The 19,253-nt window shown below is 39.7% G+C and overlaps 3 protein-coding genes across 6 annotated transcripts in view; 2 read left to right on the top strand and 1 right to left on the bottom strand.

Moving 5' to 3' along the window:
- Window positions 1–49: 49 nt before the first annotated feature.
- On the top strand, window positions 50–7,694 carry AIMP2 (aminoacyl tRNA synthetase complex interacting multifunctional protein 2). 2 transcript variants are annotated; one of them, XM_063090344.1, is made up of 4 exons: window positions 50–163; window positions 4,169–4,375; window positions 6,049–6,280; window positions 7,169–7,694. In XM_063090344.1, the coding sequence occupies exons 1-4, from the start codon at window positions 149–151 to the stop codon at window positions 7,555–7,557; spliced, it is 843 nt and encodes a 280-aa protein (XP_062946414.1). In that variant the 5' UTR covers window positions 50–148; the 3' UTR covers window positions 7,558–7,694. The 2 variants fall into 2 exon arrangements, with proteins under 2 accessions (XP_062946414.1, XP_062946413.1); XM_063090343.1 differs by having other exon boundaries at window positions 50–283.
- The window catches only part of EIF2AK1 (eukaryotic translation initiation factor 2 alpha kinase 1), a 32,900-nt gene continuing 21,338 nt past the window's right edge, over window positions 7,692–19,253 (bottom strand). For all 3 annotated transcript variants that reach the window (XM_063090340.1, XM_063090341.1, XM_063090342.1), the window contains exons 12-15: window positions 14,348–14,462; window positions 14,043–14,125; window positions 11,174–11,407; window positions 7,692–8,749 (exon numbers count right to left, since the gene is read on the bottom strand). In XM_063090340.1, coding sequence (XP_062946410.1) covers window positions 8,618–8,749; window positions 11,174–11,407; window positions 14,043–14,125; window positions 14,348–14,462 — 564 coding nt within the window. In that variant the 3' untranslated portion in view covers window positions 7,692–8,617. The remainder of the gene's footprint in view (window positions 8,750–11,173; window positions 11,408–14,042; window positions 14,126–14,347; window positions 14,463–19,253) is intronic.
- ANKRD61 (ankyrin repeat domain 61) lies at window positions 15,502–19,132 on the top strand. Its single transcript, XM_063088489.1, has 3 exons — window positions 15,502–15,717; window positions 16,621–16,718; window positions 18,187–19,132. The coding sequence occupies exons 1-3, from the start codon at window positions 15,502–15,504 to the stop codon at window positions 19,130–19,132; spliced, it is 1,260 nt and encodes a 419-aa protein (XP_062944559.1).

Here is a 19,253-nt window from a genome sequence, read left to right as displayed (position 1 = left end):
GTCCGGGCCAATTAGAGAGCACGGGCTGCGTTTTCCCGAACGCCCTCAACAGGGTCAGGAAGGCAGTGTGCGTAGTCCGTCGTGGCCTAGGACGGTTTCTGAGCTTTGGCGTCCGTCGCCCGCTGCCTTCCTTCCTTGGGTTCCAGCGATGCCGATGTACCAGGTAAAGCCCTATCACGGGGGCGCCGCGCCTCTCCGTGTAGAGCTTCCCACCTGCATGTACCGGCTCCCCAACGTGCACGCCAGGACCGGCGGCGCAGCACCCGACGCGGGCCACGTGCAGGTAGGAGAGCCTGGCCCCTCCCAGTGCGCAGGCGCGGTGGCCGGCATCTGACTCGGGTCCCCCTCAGCTGGGCAGGTGGTTCGCACCCGGCTCGGACCATCTTTGAGTTTGCGGTCAGGGGGTTAGCTCCACCCCTCCAACGTGCGCCAGCTGGCCAACGAGCCGCCCTTTTATCTATCAAAAGATCTATTCTTTTTTTTTTTTTCCCCCGCATAGAGCTAAACTTTTTTATTACGTAGTTTTCCCCACAGAAAAGTGAATAACACGTCAGTGCTCATTTTAAGGAATTACAAAGCGAACCCCAGGGTCACCACCACCTTGTTTGACACGTTGTCGGCTCTCCACCCTTCCCACTTAATAACTGTCCCTCAAAGGTCCTGACTTTTATGGTAATTCTGTCCTGCTTTTCTCTGATTTTGTCAATTGAGTATGCATCCCTAAACAGTATGGTCTTGAAAAAAGTGGAAGAATGCGATATGTGTTGTGTTGTGTCTGGCTGCTGCTTTGTAGACTTGGTTTTCAGAATCATTTTGTTGCGGTAACAACAAAGTATTCATTTTCTCTGCAGTCTACTGATCATTGACTATATCACCATTATTTATCCATCTTACTGCTCATGATGCTGGGTTTTCCATTTTATGTTATTATGAATAATTCTGCAGTAATAATTCTTATACACAAGCAGGCATAGGGTACATACAAAGCAATGAGATTGCTGGCTCAGTGGGCATGTCTGTCTTCCACTTTACTAGATAGTTTTTCAAAGTGATTATACCGGTTTATGCTCTCACCAGCAGTGTAATACGAATTCCTGATGTTCGCACCCTCCCCAAAGCTGGTAGGCATGCTAATCTTAGGTATCCTAATGTCTGTGTCCTGATGTAGGTAACCTAATGTAGTTTTAGTTTGGGTTTCTCCCATATCTAAGTAAGTTGAGCACCTTTTCATGTTTACTGGCCATTTTGATTGCCTCTTTTGTACTGCATGTGTTCACGTCTTTCACTCTTTTATTAATTGCAAATACACATCTTACGTTTCTAACAAGAGAAACATTCTGTCCATTCTGGCAGAAGATGGGTGAATAGATAACTTTTGTGGTCTGTTTTCCATTGCATGTTATCCTTCACTTTGTTTTAATGGCTTTCTGCCTAGATTGTTAGGTTAGTTTGAAACTGAAATTGAAACTGTTCTCTCACTACAGAGCCAAGACAAAAATAGCAGACATGGTTCAATTGTCCCTTCAACTAGAGACTGCCATAGAGACATGGCCCAGTGCCCCATCAACTGCATAAATCCATGGAACCAAAAAGAAAACCTAGAGTGGAGAAAGTCACATTTCATTTAAGGGCAATTTGGTTTTTTGTTTTTCTGTTTTTTAAGTCTGCTACTGCCTAACTTCCTTTGGGCTTTTTTCTGTGAACTTCTAATTGAGAAGACACACAATCCACTCTTCTGACAATTTCTCTAGCAGATGATAACAATGTGGATAGACAAATAATTAGAAATCAAGAATCAATATCCAGGTGTATTAGTTTGTTGCTTATAACATAAATACCTGGAACTGGGTGATTTATGAGAAAACAAAATTTATCGTTTACAGTTTCAGAGACTGGGAAGTCCAAAGTCCAGGGACACATTTGGGGAGGGTCTTGGTGGTGGTAGTGACCCAGGGGTCTCATATGGCAGAAAATGGCAGAGCAGAGAGAGAGTTTCTTGTGCACTCTCCTTTTAAAGCCCCCAGAAACACAATCCTGACCACCATTATTAATCCATTCACTGTGGCATGGTCCTATATAATCTAATCACATTTTCAAGGCCCATAATTCAATTACCATAATAGGATTTCCCACCCTCTTTAACATTGTCACAGTGGGGGTCAAGATTTGGAGGGACACTCAATCCAAGGCACCAGGGTAATTGAGAGCAACACAAACAATAGGTTCCTAAATATATATAAAACAAATGGATAAACATAATATACCAAGTCACAATCTAGTCTCAGTGATGAAAACAACAGGCCAACATTAGAAGGTGCTGAGGAGGTGAAGCAGACCTTGAGCTTTTTGGCATTGCGAGATGAAGAGCGGCTAGATCAAGCTATGCTCAGGGCTCATAAATCACAGGCCACTTTACATATGCAGTAGTCACGTCAGACACACTTCAGAGTTGACTGAGTTTTGAACCCAGTAGATGCTTTTTTGGCCCTAGTCGGGCAGGCATCTTACTCCCATTCATGGAAATGAGCAAGGCTGTGCACAAACAATGCACAGAAATAGGCTGGTTAAAAGAGATTGGAGATATTGCTCAGGAGAACTGTCATTGATTAAATAAGAGGATGTTACACAGGTGGTAGCCCTACCTGTCGCACATCTTGGGTTCAGACTTATTTCCAGTTAGCATCTATTTATTTAATTGGCATACTGAACTCTTAATTCTTCTTTGCTCCGCCCAGAAGTCACTTCCATTTCTTTGTTTGATCTTAAACAAGAGCAGCAGGCTAGGAGAGGTGAGAAAGTGGTGATGAAGCTCTAGGGTAAATAGGAGTTAACTAGGTAAGAGGGAAGGAGTGTTGCAGGTAGAGGGAACAGCATGGGTAAAAATCCTGTGGTAGTAGGGAGTGTGGTGTTTTAGGAACTCAAAGGACAGCATGGCCACTGTGCAGAGCAAGGGAGAGAATTATGTGAGCTGAGGTAGCCAGAGGCCAAACCATACAAGGTATTTATTTAGACATGCTAAGTGTTTTAACATTTTATCCTAAGAGCCCAAGAGGTTAGCAAGGAGCCAGGGGAGATGGTTAACAAGATCTAAGTGTTTTTTTAAAAATCTCTATGGCTGCCATCTTAAGGGATGGATTGGAGGAGTGGGACCAGAATGGGTACAAGGTGAACAGTTGAGAAATAGGCCTGGTGAAAAATGGTGGCCTGGCCTTGGGTAATGACAGTGGAGGCATGCTTAGAAGTGGTGGATTACAGAAATAGTTGGGAAGTAAAATTGATAGCACATAGTGATAAATTGGATCTGTAAGAGAGAGAGGTGTTGTGAGTTACTAGTGGAGGAACACGTGTTCCTAAGAACATTGACCTTGCCCACACACAGACATGAGCAAGTATTCCTTCTGCACTCCCATCTCATCATGAGTACATATTTATAATAAACTCAAGGACACTGCCATATTCTTGACTCTCATGTTAGTTATGAGCATTTTCTTCATCTTTAATGTATTTATTATCTCAACTCAGATTATCTGTTGTGAGAGTTTATGAATCTGGAAGTAGGTTGTACAGTGTGATTTTTATTGGGAGGTTTTTTGTTACTGCTTTATAAAGTAAATCTGTAGAGTTTGAGATTTATTTACTATGTATCAGATGCTATAGTAGGCAAGAATGCAGATTCAGTGCATAAAGGATGTAAGTGTTCCCTGTTCATGTAGTTATACATTTCAGCAGTGGAAAAGTTCTAGGTGATTCTTTTAGAATTCATGTTTATTTTCTACCATTCTCTGTTGTTAGACTAAATTACCTGAAACAGGAATCATACAGTTCCAAAATGGCTTGCAGGCACAAAGTTTTTTTTACTTGTTTTAAAGCATTTGTGGATCGAGTCATAGGGACCTATTGGACCGTGGAGAAAAATGAGATGATTCTGCTACTTCATTTTAATGTCAGTGTTTTAAAGGGTGGGAGGTTTGGTGAGTGCACGGAACAAAGCAAAACAAGTGATCAAATTTAAACAGACTGCTTTGCGGGGCTGGCCAGTTAGCTCAATTGATTAGAGTGTAGTGCTGATAACACCAAGGTCCAGGGTTTGATCCCTGTATCGGCCAGCTGCCAAAAAAAAAAAAAGGCTACTATTAGGAAGTGAACACTTGGATGTTTGTTTGTTTAGGAAGAGTCTGACCCATCTCTGCAAGCTTTGGAGTCCCGCCAAGATGATATTTTAAACCGTTTGTATGAGCTGAAAGCTGCAGTTGATGGTCTCTCCAAGATGATTCAGACACCAGATGCGGACTTGGATGTAACCAACATAATCCAAGCTGATGAGCCTACTACTTTAACAACCAATGCATTGGACTTGAACTCAGTGCTTGGAAAGGTAAGTTCATTTTGCGAGTTGAGAAACATCAGTGTGTGCTGGGTGGTTGTTAAGTGTTGGAAAATTATGCTACTATGAGTAAAGCCTTGGCTATCTAGTTTTCAAAGGTGGAGTAAAGAGCATTTTCTTTTTTCTCCTCTAAATGATGCTGCCTTTGCATAGAACAGATTGGCAAGATATGAGTGAAGCCAAAACAAGCTTTAAAAGCCTCTTCTCTGCTTCTCAGACCAAGTGAAGGAGGAAGATCTTTAGACAGAGAAGGGAGTGAAGAGTTACAGCCTCCAATCACTGGAGAAACTCATGAGAAACGAGATCTCAGCTCGTTTGCTCAGTGACTCTCAGAGGTTCAGAAGCGACCCTGGCTGTTTTTCAGAATAGCCAGACTTTCAAAGCCTCGGCTGCTCAGGCACAAAAATCCCACCAATCCTTTTGAAACATACTACTAAAAATAGTCACAGTCTCACATTTCAAACGTATCTTGCTTCAATTCAGCTTGCCTAATTAACAGTAAGTTGCATCAGGTAGCTTTCATGATTGAAGTTTATAAGCTTCAGTTAATTTAGGGGACAGTCTGATACATAAGGAATGTATTATTTGTTGCAAAGTGATATTTATTTGAGGATGCAAAAGGGTTTGACCCGAGAATGCCTGCTAAACTCTCCCCTAGAATTGGTGATAGAATGATACTACTTAATGACATAAAAAGAAGCAAAGTTGCAATGCCATGCCTAGGGCTCAGTTTTTGGATATCTTAATACCTCTGCATTCGTGTACTCATGCAGTACATGTTTACATGCACTGAGGACTCCAACGAGGCCCCCAGGGAGCCAGAGCCTTGTGGATGAGTCAATGAGCATGCACAGCAGTGCCAGTGATTTTTCATGGTGCTAGGAGGGCTTCTTGGAGCACATCGTGCTCAAGATCAAGTTTGATACCTCAGATGGCACAGTGTCAAGTAATGCAATACACTCAGGAAACTGCAAAGCATTCAACATAGCTTGATGTGCAGGACATTAGTCCCAGTGGCAGGCTGTGCACAGAAATCCAAGTAATTTGGCCATGATTGTTTACAAGTTACATTCATCATTAAGAGTGAAAGTACAGAAATAAGAAAGTCTTCATCTAAAAAGGCTATGTTTTGGCACTTTAGTTAACACCTAGTGTTTTAGACTCTCCCTACCCCTCATTATCAATGATCTCTTGAGCCAAGACCCTTTTTCAAGGGGCTCTTCATTGAAACATCTTGATGAACACAAATTGATGTAAAAACGGTATCCTTTCAGGTAGCTGAAAGATTCGATGGCTGAGGTAATTGCAAGTGTGATTTTTTTAAACTTAGTTTTATCTCAGAGGTAAAAGAGACAGAAGTGTCCTGAATGTTGTTTTATTAATTTGATAGTAAAGTCAACTTTTTATTTGTGGGGAGCCAGCCGTGTAGGGGTTAAGGGGGTGGAGTCAGTTCATATCCCAGCTCCACTTCTTGCTGAGCTGAGTGACCTTGGATATGTTACCTACCTCCCCAGGACTGAAGTTTTCTCAGCTGTAACATGTGGATCATAATAGTACCTTCATGGGAGTCAAGGATTCAATTAAATAACTCTGGCTAAGTTCTTAGAATAGTTATGCACCCTCAATTGCTGTTATTTGCTACCTCGCTTTGGTCTTTCTCCCAGGATTACGGGGCACTGAAAGACATCGTGATCAATGCAAACCCGGCCTCCCCTCCCCTCTCCCTGCTTGTACTGCACAGGCTGCTCTGTGACCACTACAGGGTCCTGTCTGCAGTGCACACCCACTCATCAGTCAGAAGCGTGCCTGAAAACCTTCTCAAGTGCTTTGGAGAGCAGACTAAAAAACAGCCCCGTCATGAATATCAGCTGGGCTTTACTTTAATTTGGAAGAATGGTAAGTAGGTGGTCTTGGTTAAACTTATATGCTATATGATGAGACACACATCGTGTTTCTGATAAGAGGCAGCAAGAGGCTGGGACATTTTATGGCGTACAGATTCTGTAGCTATTTGCCATCGAGTCAAATCATTTCAAAGTGTAGAAAGCTTGTGAGGTAGTTCTAGGAGAGATGAATCTTGGTGCAAAGATGCCCTCGTTCCTCTGGGAAGGTTAGGGTTTCTGAGTGAAACACAATTTTAGGGGGGGGATTCTGAGCGTTGGAGGAAAGAGATCCTGTCCAACCAGGCAGCATGGAGTAGAGGCTGTTGCAGCCATCTGATCCTCACATTCTAAATCTGATCATTCCAGGGACACAGAAGTTATCTCTTCATATGACCATAAAAGGATAGCAGAATACAAGTGTACTTCAAAAAGTTCATGGAAAATGGAATTAAAATGTAGATCTTCCCATGAGCTTTTTGAAGACCCCTCATATCATTTATTCATTATAAAAAGGGAAGGGAGTTAATATCCTTCATCCAGTAATGCTTTAAATGCCCTCAGCTCCACATATGTAGAGTGATTCTGGGGGCACAGAGTTCCCAGCCTGGGAGATGGGACTCCTTTCCAGTTCTTGCCTCCAAATCCTTAGGCAACGGGGGTTGGAGGTCCTTTCTAGCTTGACAGTTGTCATGATCAAATACCAGAAAGGTTACTTTTTTGCCATATAATTGGTACTTAAACCCTTCTGAATATTAAAACTTTTGGAGATAGCCTAAAAATGTTATTTTTTAAAATAATTTCCCTTGTCATCAGTTCATGATTATTAGTGACTTCCCCTTTCCACATTGCACAAGTACTTCCCTCTTGTTGATGCTACATGCAGTGTTTTTTTTCTTTTCAGTGCCGAAGACTCAGATGAAGTTCAGTGTCCAGACGATGTGCCCCATCGAAGGAGAAGGGAACATTGCACGTTTCTTGTTCTCTCTGTTTGGTCAGAAGCATAATGCTGTCAATTTAACCCTTATAGATAGCTGGGTAGATATCGCTGTCTTTCAGTTAAAAGAGGGAGGCAGTAAAGAAAAAGCTGCTGTTTTCCGATCCATGAACTCTGCTCTTGGGAAGAGCCCTTGGCTGGTTGGGAATGAACTCACCGTGGCAGATGTTGTGCTGTGGTCTGTGCTCCAGCAGATGGGAGACTGCAGTGCAGCAGTGCCAGCCAACGTGCAGAGGTGGATGAGGTCATGTGAAAACCTGGCTCCTTTCAACACTGCCCTCAAGCTGCTTAAGTGAACTTCAGTAACAGAGTTTAAAGAGTTTAGATTTTAAGAATGGTGCTGTTTCATGCCTATTGTCAGTAAAGGGACTTGTGCTAGAATCAGTCTTTTTATTTAGGCCAATTGTCAAGTATCAATAAATATATCACATACTTTTTAGTTTCATTTTATTTAAAATTCAGCAAAATCATGTGCAATATACCATCATGACTGACAACTATGTGGCAGGCACTTTGTGGGACACAAAAATGAATATATCAGATTGCTACCTTTGAGGAATGTACAGATTGGTTGGGGACTTGAGTGCTATATAAAGGAAAAAGTACCATGAGAACAGTGCAGGGCAAAGACAGGAAAGATGATATCTGAGCTGCTCTGAGATCATTTTGGGGTCAAGAAATACAAAGCTTTGCAGGGGCATGGTTTTGGAGTGATGCAAAGGTAAAGGTGGGGAGAAAAGAAATGTTGGAGGTTGGTGCTAATTGAACTTTTATCTTAGAGGCAGCAGAGCCAGCGGAAGTTTTTGAGCAAAGGAACGAACTGTCAGGTGCCTTTCTGGTAATTAACAGCAGTGTGAAAGGGTTGGGAAGACTGGCAGCTGTCAAAACTGAAACAGTCCAGTTAGTGTGCAGGCCTGATCTTAGACAGTGATAGGAGTGGGGACCACACTTCAATTTCTGCAGTAGAACCTTCTAAAGGAGGATTAGATGGTCAACAGGCAGAGTTTAAGAGAAAGAATAATTGAGGTGATATCTAGGTTTTTAGTTTCAGAGACTGGATGGATGGTAATATTTAAGTAGAAATTTCAGGAATAGGACCTTGTAGGACAGGAGAGAGAGCCAAATAGGTTTAATTTAGAGCAGTCTTAAGTTCAAGATGCTAGATCATGAGAGAACTACTTAAGGAAAAAGCAGTTTGGGAGTACATTTACAACTTTAAGAAGTCTTGTACAGGCTTACTAAGTACAATTAAGAATTATACCATCTATACCCTATAAAGATTGAAATTTTACATTCCAGTTGGCTATTTTAAGAGTTTGAGTACAATTTCATATTACTGATACAGCCTAATTAAGGCTAGATAGGTACACCCTCATCTTTCATGTCATTTTTAACCCGTTTGTCCTGAGAAAGGAGGCTTAGTTGCTTCTTAAGTTCTTCAATTTCTTTTTCTTGTTCTATTATCTTCCTTTGCAGGGTGAGATTAACCTGTCAAGAGAAAATTTTAAGCTCCATTAAAATGGCTACTTCCCTTTTGAATGCAATCTTTGCACGGTTCCAATATGCGTGAATTCCAGTTATCACTGTTTAGTTATACCAATAACCCAACAACATGGTTCAAGTGTACTTAACCACAGCATATTAAACATGATCACATGAAGCTCTTCAGTTTCCAAAACACTATGTAAATAACTGATGCATATCATGATGAGGGACCAATCACGTCACTTCTTTCAAAATCTGTTGGTGATTGGTCATGGTACAGCAACATGAGTAGCTGTGTTGATAAATGAAAGAGGCAAATGGCCAACAAAGATGAAAGTGCAGCAAAGTAATGAAAAGTGATAATGCTGCAATTAAAACTTGAATCAAATGTAAATGTTGTTATAGAAGAGTGAGCTGACCACAGGAATGCTGACGCTGTTGGAGAGACGATGTGGACTGAGAGTCAAAGGGACTCAGTGAAGGCAACTTAACAAAAATGGGGAAACGGATGAAGACATCCCAGAGAAAGTGACACCAGCAAAACACTGTGTGTTAAAAGAACTCTCAATGTTGAAAGTACAAAGGATAAAATGTTGGAAGCTGATGCAAACTTAGGAAAGAGGATGACAATTCACCAAGGCATAGGAAAGATGCTTGCTCCATGTCATGTTACATGAGATGAAGAAGGCAGGTGTGTTCAAACTACTGAAATACTTGAATTTTTAATGTTTCTAACATTTTAAATTATGATGCACTAAATCAACATTAGTTTTATGATTATTTTCATTTATAACATGTAGAGTTTTAATGTTTTGACAAATTTTAAAGTTCACAGAACAATTGTAACTTTTCCCATTGATTTTTAAGAGCCTTTTGCATGGTTTGAGCTTTATGAGGTCATTTTTAAGGTCCAACACTACCATGCAAAGCAAAGACTGCCTGTATATACAAATCCTTATTGGTATAGGTATGTGTAGGTTACTTTTTTTTACAACAGAATTTTATAAGATAGGATAAATCCTTACCATAAATACCAAATAACTATAGACTCTAATAGCTGTCTTAACTGGGTGTTAGAAAATGCCCTCCATATCAGGAGATAAAATACTTATGCTTGGTTTAAGAAAGACATCTGCTATTTTCAAACACTTTCAAAAAGAGAAAAGTACTACAGATTGCTGTCCCCTCTCCTCCCAAAATATCTCTTTTAATAGGTTGTAGGACAGGAAAGGGCCCGAGAATTCTGTCAAGTTCCCAGGTGATTCTATGCTGCTGATCTGGAGACTACACTATGAGAACTACTGCATTCATGCAATGCTGCTCACTGTATGTAAATCACTTGGGAATCTTGTTAAAATGCAAATTCTAACTCAGTATTTCTGGGTGGAACTCCCAGGTAATGCTGATGCAGCTGGTCTGAGGACCATACTTTGAATAGCAGAGCACTAGAGAATCTATGAGTATATCTTTGAATCAACCTTTTATGAACCTTAGAAAGTTTCTAGGGGAACAGAATGGATGAATCATCTACCATTTCCACTATATGCAGACTAGAGACTATACCAGGCACTATAACAACATGTGGGGGGGAGGAAGGGAGTGGGCTGCCCGGGGGCAATACCACATCACAGGACTGAAAACTAAAATCACACAGATGAATGCTGAGAGCTCTTAGACTGGCCAAGGCAGTCTCTGTCACCATTGTTCCAACTTCCCCCTCCCCCACCCCAAGAATTATTGCTGTCTTTCACTCTTTGGTATGTGTCCCTTTTCACTAGTTGGTACTTACTGTACCTTTATAATAATTTATAAGATGCCATATTCCATAGTTGGAAAAGAAAAATAAAACCTTTTCACTGACTTAGCAAAATGAGGCTAGAAACTGAAGCTTATAAGTTTTAAAGTAGAAAGTTGGCAGTGACTCAACTTGCTTATGTGGACTATGAATACAAGTGTGCTACTGGTATTAAACTTAGTACTGTTAGGGAATTTGGAGAATGAGTTTAAATATTATGTTTCTATGAACCTTATTCTAAGTTCAACTGTTCTTTGTGAAATATGATTCACAATTTAAACAAATTCTACTTTAAACTTCGTATTTTCCCCACCATTAAAAATAATTTACATAAATCAGACACAAAGGGACAAATATTACATGGAATATCTAGAATAGATAAATTAATAGAGACAGAAAACAGATTAAAGGTTAACGGGCTGGAGGGAAGGATAATGAGTAATTAACGGGTATGGAGTTTCTATTTGGCATGATGAAAAAGTTTTAAACATAGTGGTGATGGTTGTACAACAACGTGATGTAATTAATACCACTAAATTATACATTTAAAAATATTAAAATGACAAATTCCATGTTACATATATTTTACCCCAATTTTAAAAATTAATAATGTTAAAAAAAAAATTACATACATTCCCAGAATTTTGGAAAAGTTCGCTTTGCAGCAGCTGAATAGCAGATGGTCTCTGGGATGAGTTCCTTCTAGTTAAGTGTTGGATATACTTGGCTTGTACTGGGCACTTTTTACTGAGGGACGCAGGTATCTGACCAGTTCTTAAACCTGTTAAAACTTCTGCTCGCTCCATTTCTGTTCCAAATGGCTGAAAGAGCTCTAGCAGGATCACACCCAAGCTATACAGATCTGACTGGAAAAAGAACAGAAAATAATTCAGTAGTTAAATACAAAGTTATTATAACATTTCCATTTCAACGTACCATCCTCTCAAAGGTTTTTTTTTTTTTTTTTGGCAGCTGGCAGGTCCAGGGATTGAACCTTGGACTTTGCTGTTATCAGTACCACACTCTAACCAACTGAGCTAACCAGCCAGCCCTAAAGAGAAGATTTCTAAGAATGAGGATTTACTGTCGCTTATAATGAAGGGAACATAGCAGGATGGCTCATCCCTCAGAGGCAGGTGTCTTCCCTGAGCTAGGGGTGACCAAGACTTGCACTACCCTGTCTTTTTAATACTAAAAAGGTGGGTTCATGGGCACTTAGGAGCTAAGGTCAGGTGAAGGGCAGGGATAATCTCCCACCACCCACAACAGGCATGAAAATACAACTATCTTCACCACCCTTGAAAATCCAGGCCTGATCCAGGCAGAGTGATGTGAGCTTACACCTGCTGGTGCCAGCTTCAGGGGAGCCACAGAATGTCACTGAGACCTACACTCCAGTCTCACCTCTGCCTCCACTCGTCATTAAGCATTCTTGGTAAAGTTTAACAAACTCTGCATAAAACCTGTGCTACTTTTCCTAAAAATACTTCTTCCAGGAAGGTCTTTAGTAGATAGGATTTTAGGGACAACCCTGGATTTTTCTGGCAGCTCTTTCCCAATGATTCATCAAAAGGAAGAAAATTTACTAGGCTATTATTTTGAAAAAAGGATTTACTTGAACATTTCTTCAAGGAACAATGGTGATTAAGACTTGACAGTATCTTCATTCTATTTCAAGGGGAGTTAAGTGCCAGGCTTCCATGCAGCAGTTATTTACCTGAGCTTGAAAACAGAAGAGTGAAAGGCTGAAAACAGGCATCTATGAATTCTAGCTTGCTAAGGTGAATGGTGATATTTTAAAGAGAAAGCTCATTTTAAAAACAATTTTTAATTGAGTTACTTGTTTTTTTGTTGTAAAGTTGTTTGAGTTCCTTGTATATTCTGGATATTAATCCTTTGTCAGATGTATGTTTTGCAAATATTTTCTCCCACTCTATTGGTTGTCTTTTAACTGTTAATTGTTTCTTTTGCTGTGCAGAAGCTTTTTAGTTTGATATAATCCCATCTGTTTATTTTTCCTTTGGTTGCCCATGCTTTTGGGGTCGTATTCATGAAGTCTGTGCCCATTCCTACTTCCTGAAGTGTTTCTCCTGTTTTCTTTAAGAAATTTTATTGTTTCAGGGTGTATATTTAATTCTTTAATCCATTTTGAGTTGATTTTAGTATATGGTGACAGGTACGGGTCTAGTTTCATTCTCCTGAATATGGACATCCAGTTCTCCCAGCACCATTTGCTGAAGAGGCAGTCTCTTCCCCAGTGTATAGGCTTGGTGCCTTTGTCAAAGATCAGATGGCTGCAGGTGTGTGGGTGGATTTCTGGATTCTCTATTCTATTCCATTGATCAGTGTGTCTGTTTTTATGCCAGAACCATGCTGTTTTGGTTATTACAGCTTTGTAGTATAGTTTAAAGTCAGGTAGTGTTATGCAAAGAGCTAAATAGGCATTTCTCAAAGGAAGATAGACAAATGACCAACAGACACATGAAAAAATGCTCAACATCACTCAGCATTCAGGAAATGCAAATCAAAACCACAGTGAGATACTATCTCACCCCAGTTAGGATGGTTAATATCCAAAAGACTGTAAATGATAAATGCTGGCAAGGTTGCGGAGAAAAAGGAACCCTCCTACAATGTTGGAGGCACTGCAAAATGGTGCAGCTTTTATGGAAAATGGTTTGGAGGTTCCTCAAACAACTACACATCGATCTACCATATGACCCAGCTATTCCAGTACTGGGAATATACCCAGAGGAATGGAAATCATCATGTCAAAGGGATACCTGTACTCCAATGTTTACTGCAGCACTATTTACAATAGCTAAGAGTTGGAACCAGCCCAAATGTCCATCATCAGATGAGTGGATACGGAAAATGTGGTATATCTACACAATGGAATACTACTCTGCTATAAAAAAGAATGAAATACTGCCATTTGCAATGACATGGATGGACTTAGAATTATATTAAGTGAAACGAGTCAGGCACGGAAAGAGAAATATCACATGTTCTCACTTATTTGTGGGAGCTAAAAATAAATAAATAAATACACAAATAAACTGGAGGGGGGAGGGAAGAAGATACAACAATTACAATTCTTTGAAGTTGATATGACAAGTGAACAGATATGAGGTTGTTGGGACGGAGGGGGGAGAGGGAAGAGGGAGGGAGGTTTCAGTAATGGGCCACAATAATCAACCACACTGTATACTGACAAAATAAAATAAAAAATAAAAAGATAAAAACCCCAAAATAAAAAAAATAAAAACAATTTTTGACATCCATGGATTTAAAAACAGTAAAGTACCATGAAAAGCAATGCAGTCAGATTCAGTTGAAAGGTGAGGCTTCTTAGCCAGGCACTTTTATGCAATAGATAATCTGTGGTACTCAGTTATCTCCAAAAACACCTGCCCAATAGAACTACTGCATTTATTGTACTGTTTGTTATTTATGATTGCAGAAAAAGTCAAAAAAAGGGTAAAGAGCAACAAATACTACCTTAACATCATACTCGGATCCTTCCAACTGTTCAGGTGAAGCATACAGACAAGTACCCACTCTGGAAGTATGTGTTGGTGTTCCTATAATTTGAAAAGCCACATATTAAACGTGGCAGTGTTAACACTGTCAACATTAAAGACATTTACTATGAAAAGGGCATTGTAGCTCCTAACGGAACGATGGTTGTTTTTTGACTTTATCTTACCTTTGCTATCAAATCTTTATGATTCTTTAAATAATGACATGTTCGACCAGGTCTTTTTTTTTTTTTTTTTAAAGGAAAAAAACAACAAAAAACTTACTATTTCCATTTCCATTGGTCCAGTCTGTGTTCTTCTGTATGATGTCTGCACAGGCCAGACCAAAGTCTCCTATTTTTACTTGCTCATCAGGGCCATGAAGAAAAATATTTCTAGGCTATGAACAAACAGAACAAGTCAAGTCCTTGGTTTTCTTAAAACAAACAGTAAAAACTTGTGAATGTTAAAAGAGTTTTCAACTCAGAAGCAAGTAGTCCCCTCAAAAATTAAAAATCTGAGCAATAGTTCTCAAATTCAGCTGCATGTTAGAATCATGGGAGAAGGGGATATTAAATAACTCCCAATATGAAGCCATTCCCTCAACCAATTAAATCAGAAATCCTGCAGGTGAACACAGCCATCAACATTATTTAAAAGTCCCAAGGTTATTCCAAGTTTGAGAACCATTAATGCAGAGCACGCTTTACACAGAAGTGCTTCTCAACCCTGACTGTATATCATCACCAAGAAGCTTTTAAAAACTACTGTCTTCTCTAACAAGTTGAAGGCGTTAATATTTTTTATGAAACAATTTTGGTATTTTAAAAAAACTTCCAGATGACTCTCATATATTAGCCAGACTTGGGAACAGCTAGGTCACAGTATAAAGGTACACATTTGGCTCTATTTAAGCAACCACTGCAGACCCAAAGCATCTCCCAATTGAAGTGTTTCTATGCCAGCAAACAACCATACCTGTACTGGGGAGAGGGGAGCTTCTACTAAAAACTAAAAAATACTTAGGTTAAAAGTTGTTTTCTTACTTCAAATATAATAATTTTAACTTTTTATTGTAATGTATAAATTTCCCTGTTTTAGCTTTGTTAGTTGTTTCAACTACAGTTGAATCAGAAGAGAACACAGAAATAATCTTAGGTGTGAGATGATAGTTTGGCTATTTTTTATGACTGAGTAGAAAAGCCTAAAAACTGTGCTGACATTTGTTACTATATGATCAGTAAACAAAGTCTGAAAAAGTCTGGCCCTGATATAAAAATGAATTGTGTTCATGGATACAATTCTCTACAATTCTAGAACAGTTCTAGAACTGAACTGAAGGAATTATCATAAAGAGATTGAAACTGATCAATTCTGTAACATTTTCCTCTGAACTCTTTTTCCACTGAACTCTAAGTCCTCAGTCTTAAGTTTTTTCCATGGGAAATATAACCAAGAGAGGAAGCAGAGACTTGGCCATTGACAGTGCCAAGTCACTGGAAAACAACCCATCTGTAGCATTTCACATTGAACTCTTTGAAGCCATAATGAGAGAAGACTGCACCACGATCAAGGGACTCCTAAGAAATCACCCCATCAACCAACCCATGACCATTATGGCCAGCTCCACCAGCCACAGATTACTTGTAAATCAGGTACCCTCTTTTCTGCTCAGTCACATTTAGAAAAAAGGACCACCTAATGCTTGTGAACTCACTAAACTCACTGACCTTACAATGCACAAGGCTTGACAGTATATCCCCATCATACTCCACACACAGAGCACTGCTCCCCAAAGTACAATGTCTCCCCTTCCACTCACCACGCATGAACAGATGTGAGAAAAGACTATAACTTCTTCAGGTGGAAGAACACTGATGTCACCACACTCTCAAATATACCCATGGTGATTATGTCTGTGTGGTGAAATTATTTTTTCCCTTCTTAATATATATTTTTTTCATTTTCTAAATTTTTGTACAATGATTATTACCTTATAATTAAAGTTTTTTCCAAAAAGAAAGTCACCCACTTCTTTATTCCACCCTCTCCCCTTATCTTGCAGTCATGGTATACTGATACAAATATTTTAAGAACTGGCAGAAACAGCTCTGCTAATCATAAACAGAACATATGCTGCGTTATCTTTGAAAACCCTGAAAATGCAGGTTTTACTGCTGATAATATGACTTTGGTAAAGCCCTAAAAAATACAACACCTTGTCATCATTTAAGGACTAAGTGACTTCACAGTAATTACCATTAATTTTATACTATGAGCTCGCTCTTTACAAGGATCAACTTCCAAATCTTTGAGTGTTATTTTTGTTGCCTTGGTAAATTTGCATTTCTGTGAAACAGATTTTATAATATGAAATTTACTGGTTTTGCTCATTTAAAATAGGTAATAGAAAAGGAAAATCTCAGTGCACATTCCAGAAAAATACTGAACCTATGAGATACTAAATATACTTATTTCCTTTGAATTGGCAAGCTAACACGAATATTATTTTTGACTACATAGGGCTACTTGTAATGTATTTTGGTTTTCTCTTGAAGCAGACAGAGTGTATCATCCCCATTCATCTGGCTGCCAAAAACCAAAAGCCACAAAGCTTGCTTTGTCTGTTAGAACATGGTGCTGACCCAGAAATAAGGTAAGTCAACTCAGCAGGCAATCATTTCTAAATGAGGATATTCATGATTTAGATGTTACTTCCTCTAGTTATGCCTGAATTTTTCATTCTTTATGGGTTATGTACTACAAATGATCACATTTTGAATAAACCAGTCTCTTTACTGACTAGACGAACTACTCTGAAAAACTGGAAATAATGCAAGAACACAAATCAGTCAGCCAAATTAATACATACTGAATAAATACTCAACAATGGTGTTGTGGAAAATGTATTAAGTCCTAGTCATGGCCCTCAGAAAGTTTAACAACCTCAGTTAGGTATGAAAAATAAGAAAATATAAAGAGACAACAAATTTTCTTGTTTATTATGCTCCACTAGAAGGTAAGGTTCATGAAAGAGAAGTTTATCTTGCACACCACTGTATCTCCACCACCTAAACCAAATGCCTAGCACTTAGTAAGTGCCCGATAAATACCATTTGAACAAAAATAGTATTTATTTCCACCCTGTCAACCAGCCTTTGACCTCTCCCCCCAAACCCCACCCCAGTTTTACAAGTCCTCTCAAACTCTTTCCATGTCTGCTCCATCACAGACTCACCCCATGCTCCTCAGGAGTACCTCAGTCCACCCTTTTCTACCCTTCAAACCACATGCTATCCCTGGGTGAGGGTTCTGTTACTTAGTTCTTTCACTGTTTCATGTCTGTCTGCATACCAGGCTGTAAGCCCTACAAAGGTAGGGACTACTTGCTGTTGCACCACACTCCTGGCCTAGGGCCCCACACTAAATAAATATATTTTCTAATTTTAAAAAAAGTCATTTTCAATTTCAGTGAATCAGTCATATTTTTATAATAAGCCTTCCCTTTTTTCTGCCAAAATAAAGGGATTTTGGAGGCAATCCTGAGAAACTGTAAAATGCTTATTCCACCTGGGTTGGAGCAAGGAATGAAAATGACCTGGCTTCACTAACTTCAGAATGACCATTGGTCTCCAGATTCAACCCCTGTCATCTATTCTACTACCTAGTTACACAAGTGAAAACGTCAGGTAGTAGAGCAGATACAGAGCCACTAAGAATTGAGTAAATGGGGTTCTGGCCCTTTATAAGTCACATCTATGGTAATAACAGATCATACTCCAGTCCACACAATGTTCCTGAATGCCTAGTAACCTTGCACAGTGCTGGGGATACAGAAATAACTAAGGGAGAGCCTTGAAGGGGCCATAGTCCTAGCAGGAGGAACAAAGTTGAAATGGTTGCTATGAGAAGCTGGGCCCCGCCACGCAGAGATGCATCCTACCACATCCCCCAAAAACCCTGAAACAGCCCAAAAAATTACCCAAGAGTACAGATTTTGAAACACTTCTTTAAAGTAATTAAAAGGGTATTACTTTAAGTTAATGTTGCCTTCTTAAGCACTTCTCATGTACAGCCATTCCCACTGTGAATTTGGTATAATGTGTGATCAATACCTATCCTAGGGATACAAGAGGCCTCACTACACTGCACCTGATGCTACTATACTGGCCAATCACTTCTACCGGGTGGACAAACCCAAGCAACAGACTGCAAAGGATCCTGACAGACATTCAGAATAAAGCTGTATTGTGTCTCCGCATTTTGTGTGAACATGGAGCTCAAGTAAATGCTCGCGTGGACAACAGCTACAAACATTCACCCCTCCACCTAGCCATAACATATGGGACCTATCCAGTTCTCTCCATTTTGGCCCAAAATGGTGCCCATGTCAATGCTATTAATGAATCCAGGATGACACCCCTTCACATGGCTGCAGACATACTGAATAAGGAGATGATGGAAACACTCATTGCTTGTGGAGCCAGTGTTAACTTTGCTGTCTCCTCCACGGGCAACACGGCCCTGAAGCTGGCAGTGTGCACCGCCTCAGGCAAAGCAGGCCGGCTGTTGGCAGCAGGGATGAGCTGCATCCATTTGCTGCTAATTCACGGAGCCAATGTCAATGCCCAGGACCACGAAGGTCAAACAGCTATCCATGAGGCATGTTTTGGAGGCAGAGAGGCAATAATCAATCTCCTGCTTGAATTTGAAGCTAATGTTAATATTTTAACAAGAAATGGGGAATCACCAATTTATATGTACCTTCAGCACAGTTCCAATATAAGAAATACGGCACTTCTTGCCAGGCTACTTTATCACACTTATCCTTTGAGACTGACTAATGACAAAGGAATTCTACCTGCAGGAATCATGCTACCAGAATTCCATCTCTTAAGAGAAACCCTAATAAAGTTATCTCAAAAATCTTTATCCCTAGAGGATATCTGTAAAAGAAACATCAGAAATATTTATGGTGTGAAATACAAGCAACACTTGAAGCAACTTCTCCCAGTGAAGATATGGAATTCTATATACTGTTGTAATGACTTAGCTTATCTCTTGAAATAAGACCTCCAAGTTTCATAGTGCCACAGAATTTTGGGAACTCAAATTGCATTTTCTGGCCAGAGGTGTACCAGAAAATACTTTGAACCCATCACTTTTTACATCCTGAATGTATAAACCATTG

The sequence above is a fragment of the Cynocephalus volans genome, chromosome 3, assembly GCF_027409185.1.
Source record: "Cynocephalus volans isolate mCynVol1 chromosome 3, mCynVol1.pri, whole genome shotgun sequence".
Lineage (NCBI taxonomy): Eukaryota > Metazoa > Chordata > Mammalia > Dermoptera > Cynocephalidae > Cynocephalus > Cynocephalus volans.
The sequence above is the reverse complement of the archived record's forward strand: the minus strand, read 5'-3'. Positions and strand labels throughout refer to the sequence as shown.

Excerpts from the sequence above, each read along its gene's own strand:
- AIMP2 (XM_063090343.1), top strand. The coding sequence starts at position 149 with ATGCCGATGTACCAGGTAAAGCCCTATCACGGGGGCGCCGCGCCTCTC. Across the intron at positions 4,376-6,048 it reads TGAACTCAGTGCTTGGAAAG|GATTACGGGGCACTGAAAGA; the intron begins GTAAGTTCATTT and ends TCTTTCTCCCAG. Across the intron at positions 6,281-7,168 it reads TACTTTAATTTGGAAGAATG|TGCCGAAGACTCAGATGAAG; the intron begins GTAAGTAGGTGG and ends TTTTCTTTTCAG.
- ANKRD61 (XM_063088489.1), top strand. The coding sequence starts at position 15,502 with ATGGGAAATATAACCAAGAGAGGAAGCAGAGACTTGGCCATTGACAGT. Across the intron at positions 15,718-16,620 it reads ACAGATTACTTGTAAATCAG|CAGACAGAGTGTATCATCCC; the intron begins GTACCCTCTTTT and ends TTTCTCTTGAAG. Across the intron at positions 16,719-18,186 it reads GGTGCTGACCCAGAAATAAG|GGATACAAGAGGCCTCACTA; the intron begins GTAAGTCAACTC and ends TACCTATCCTAG.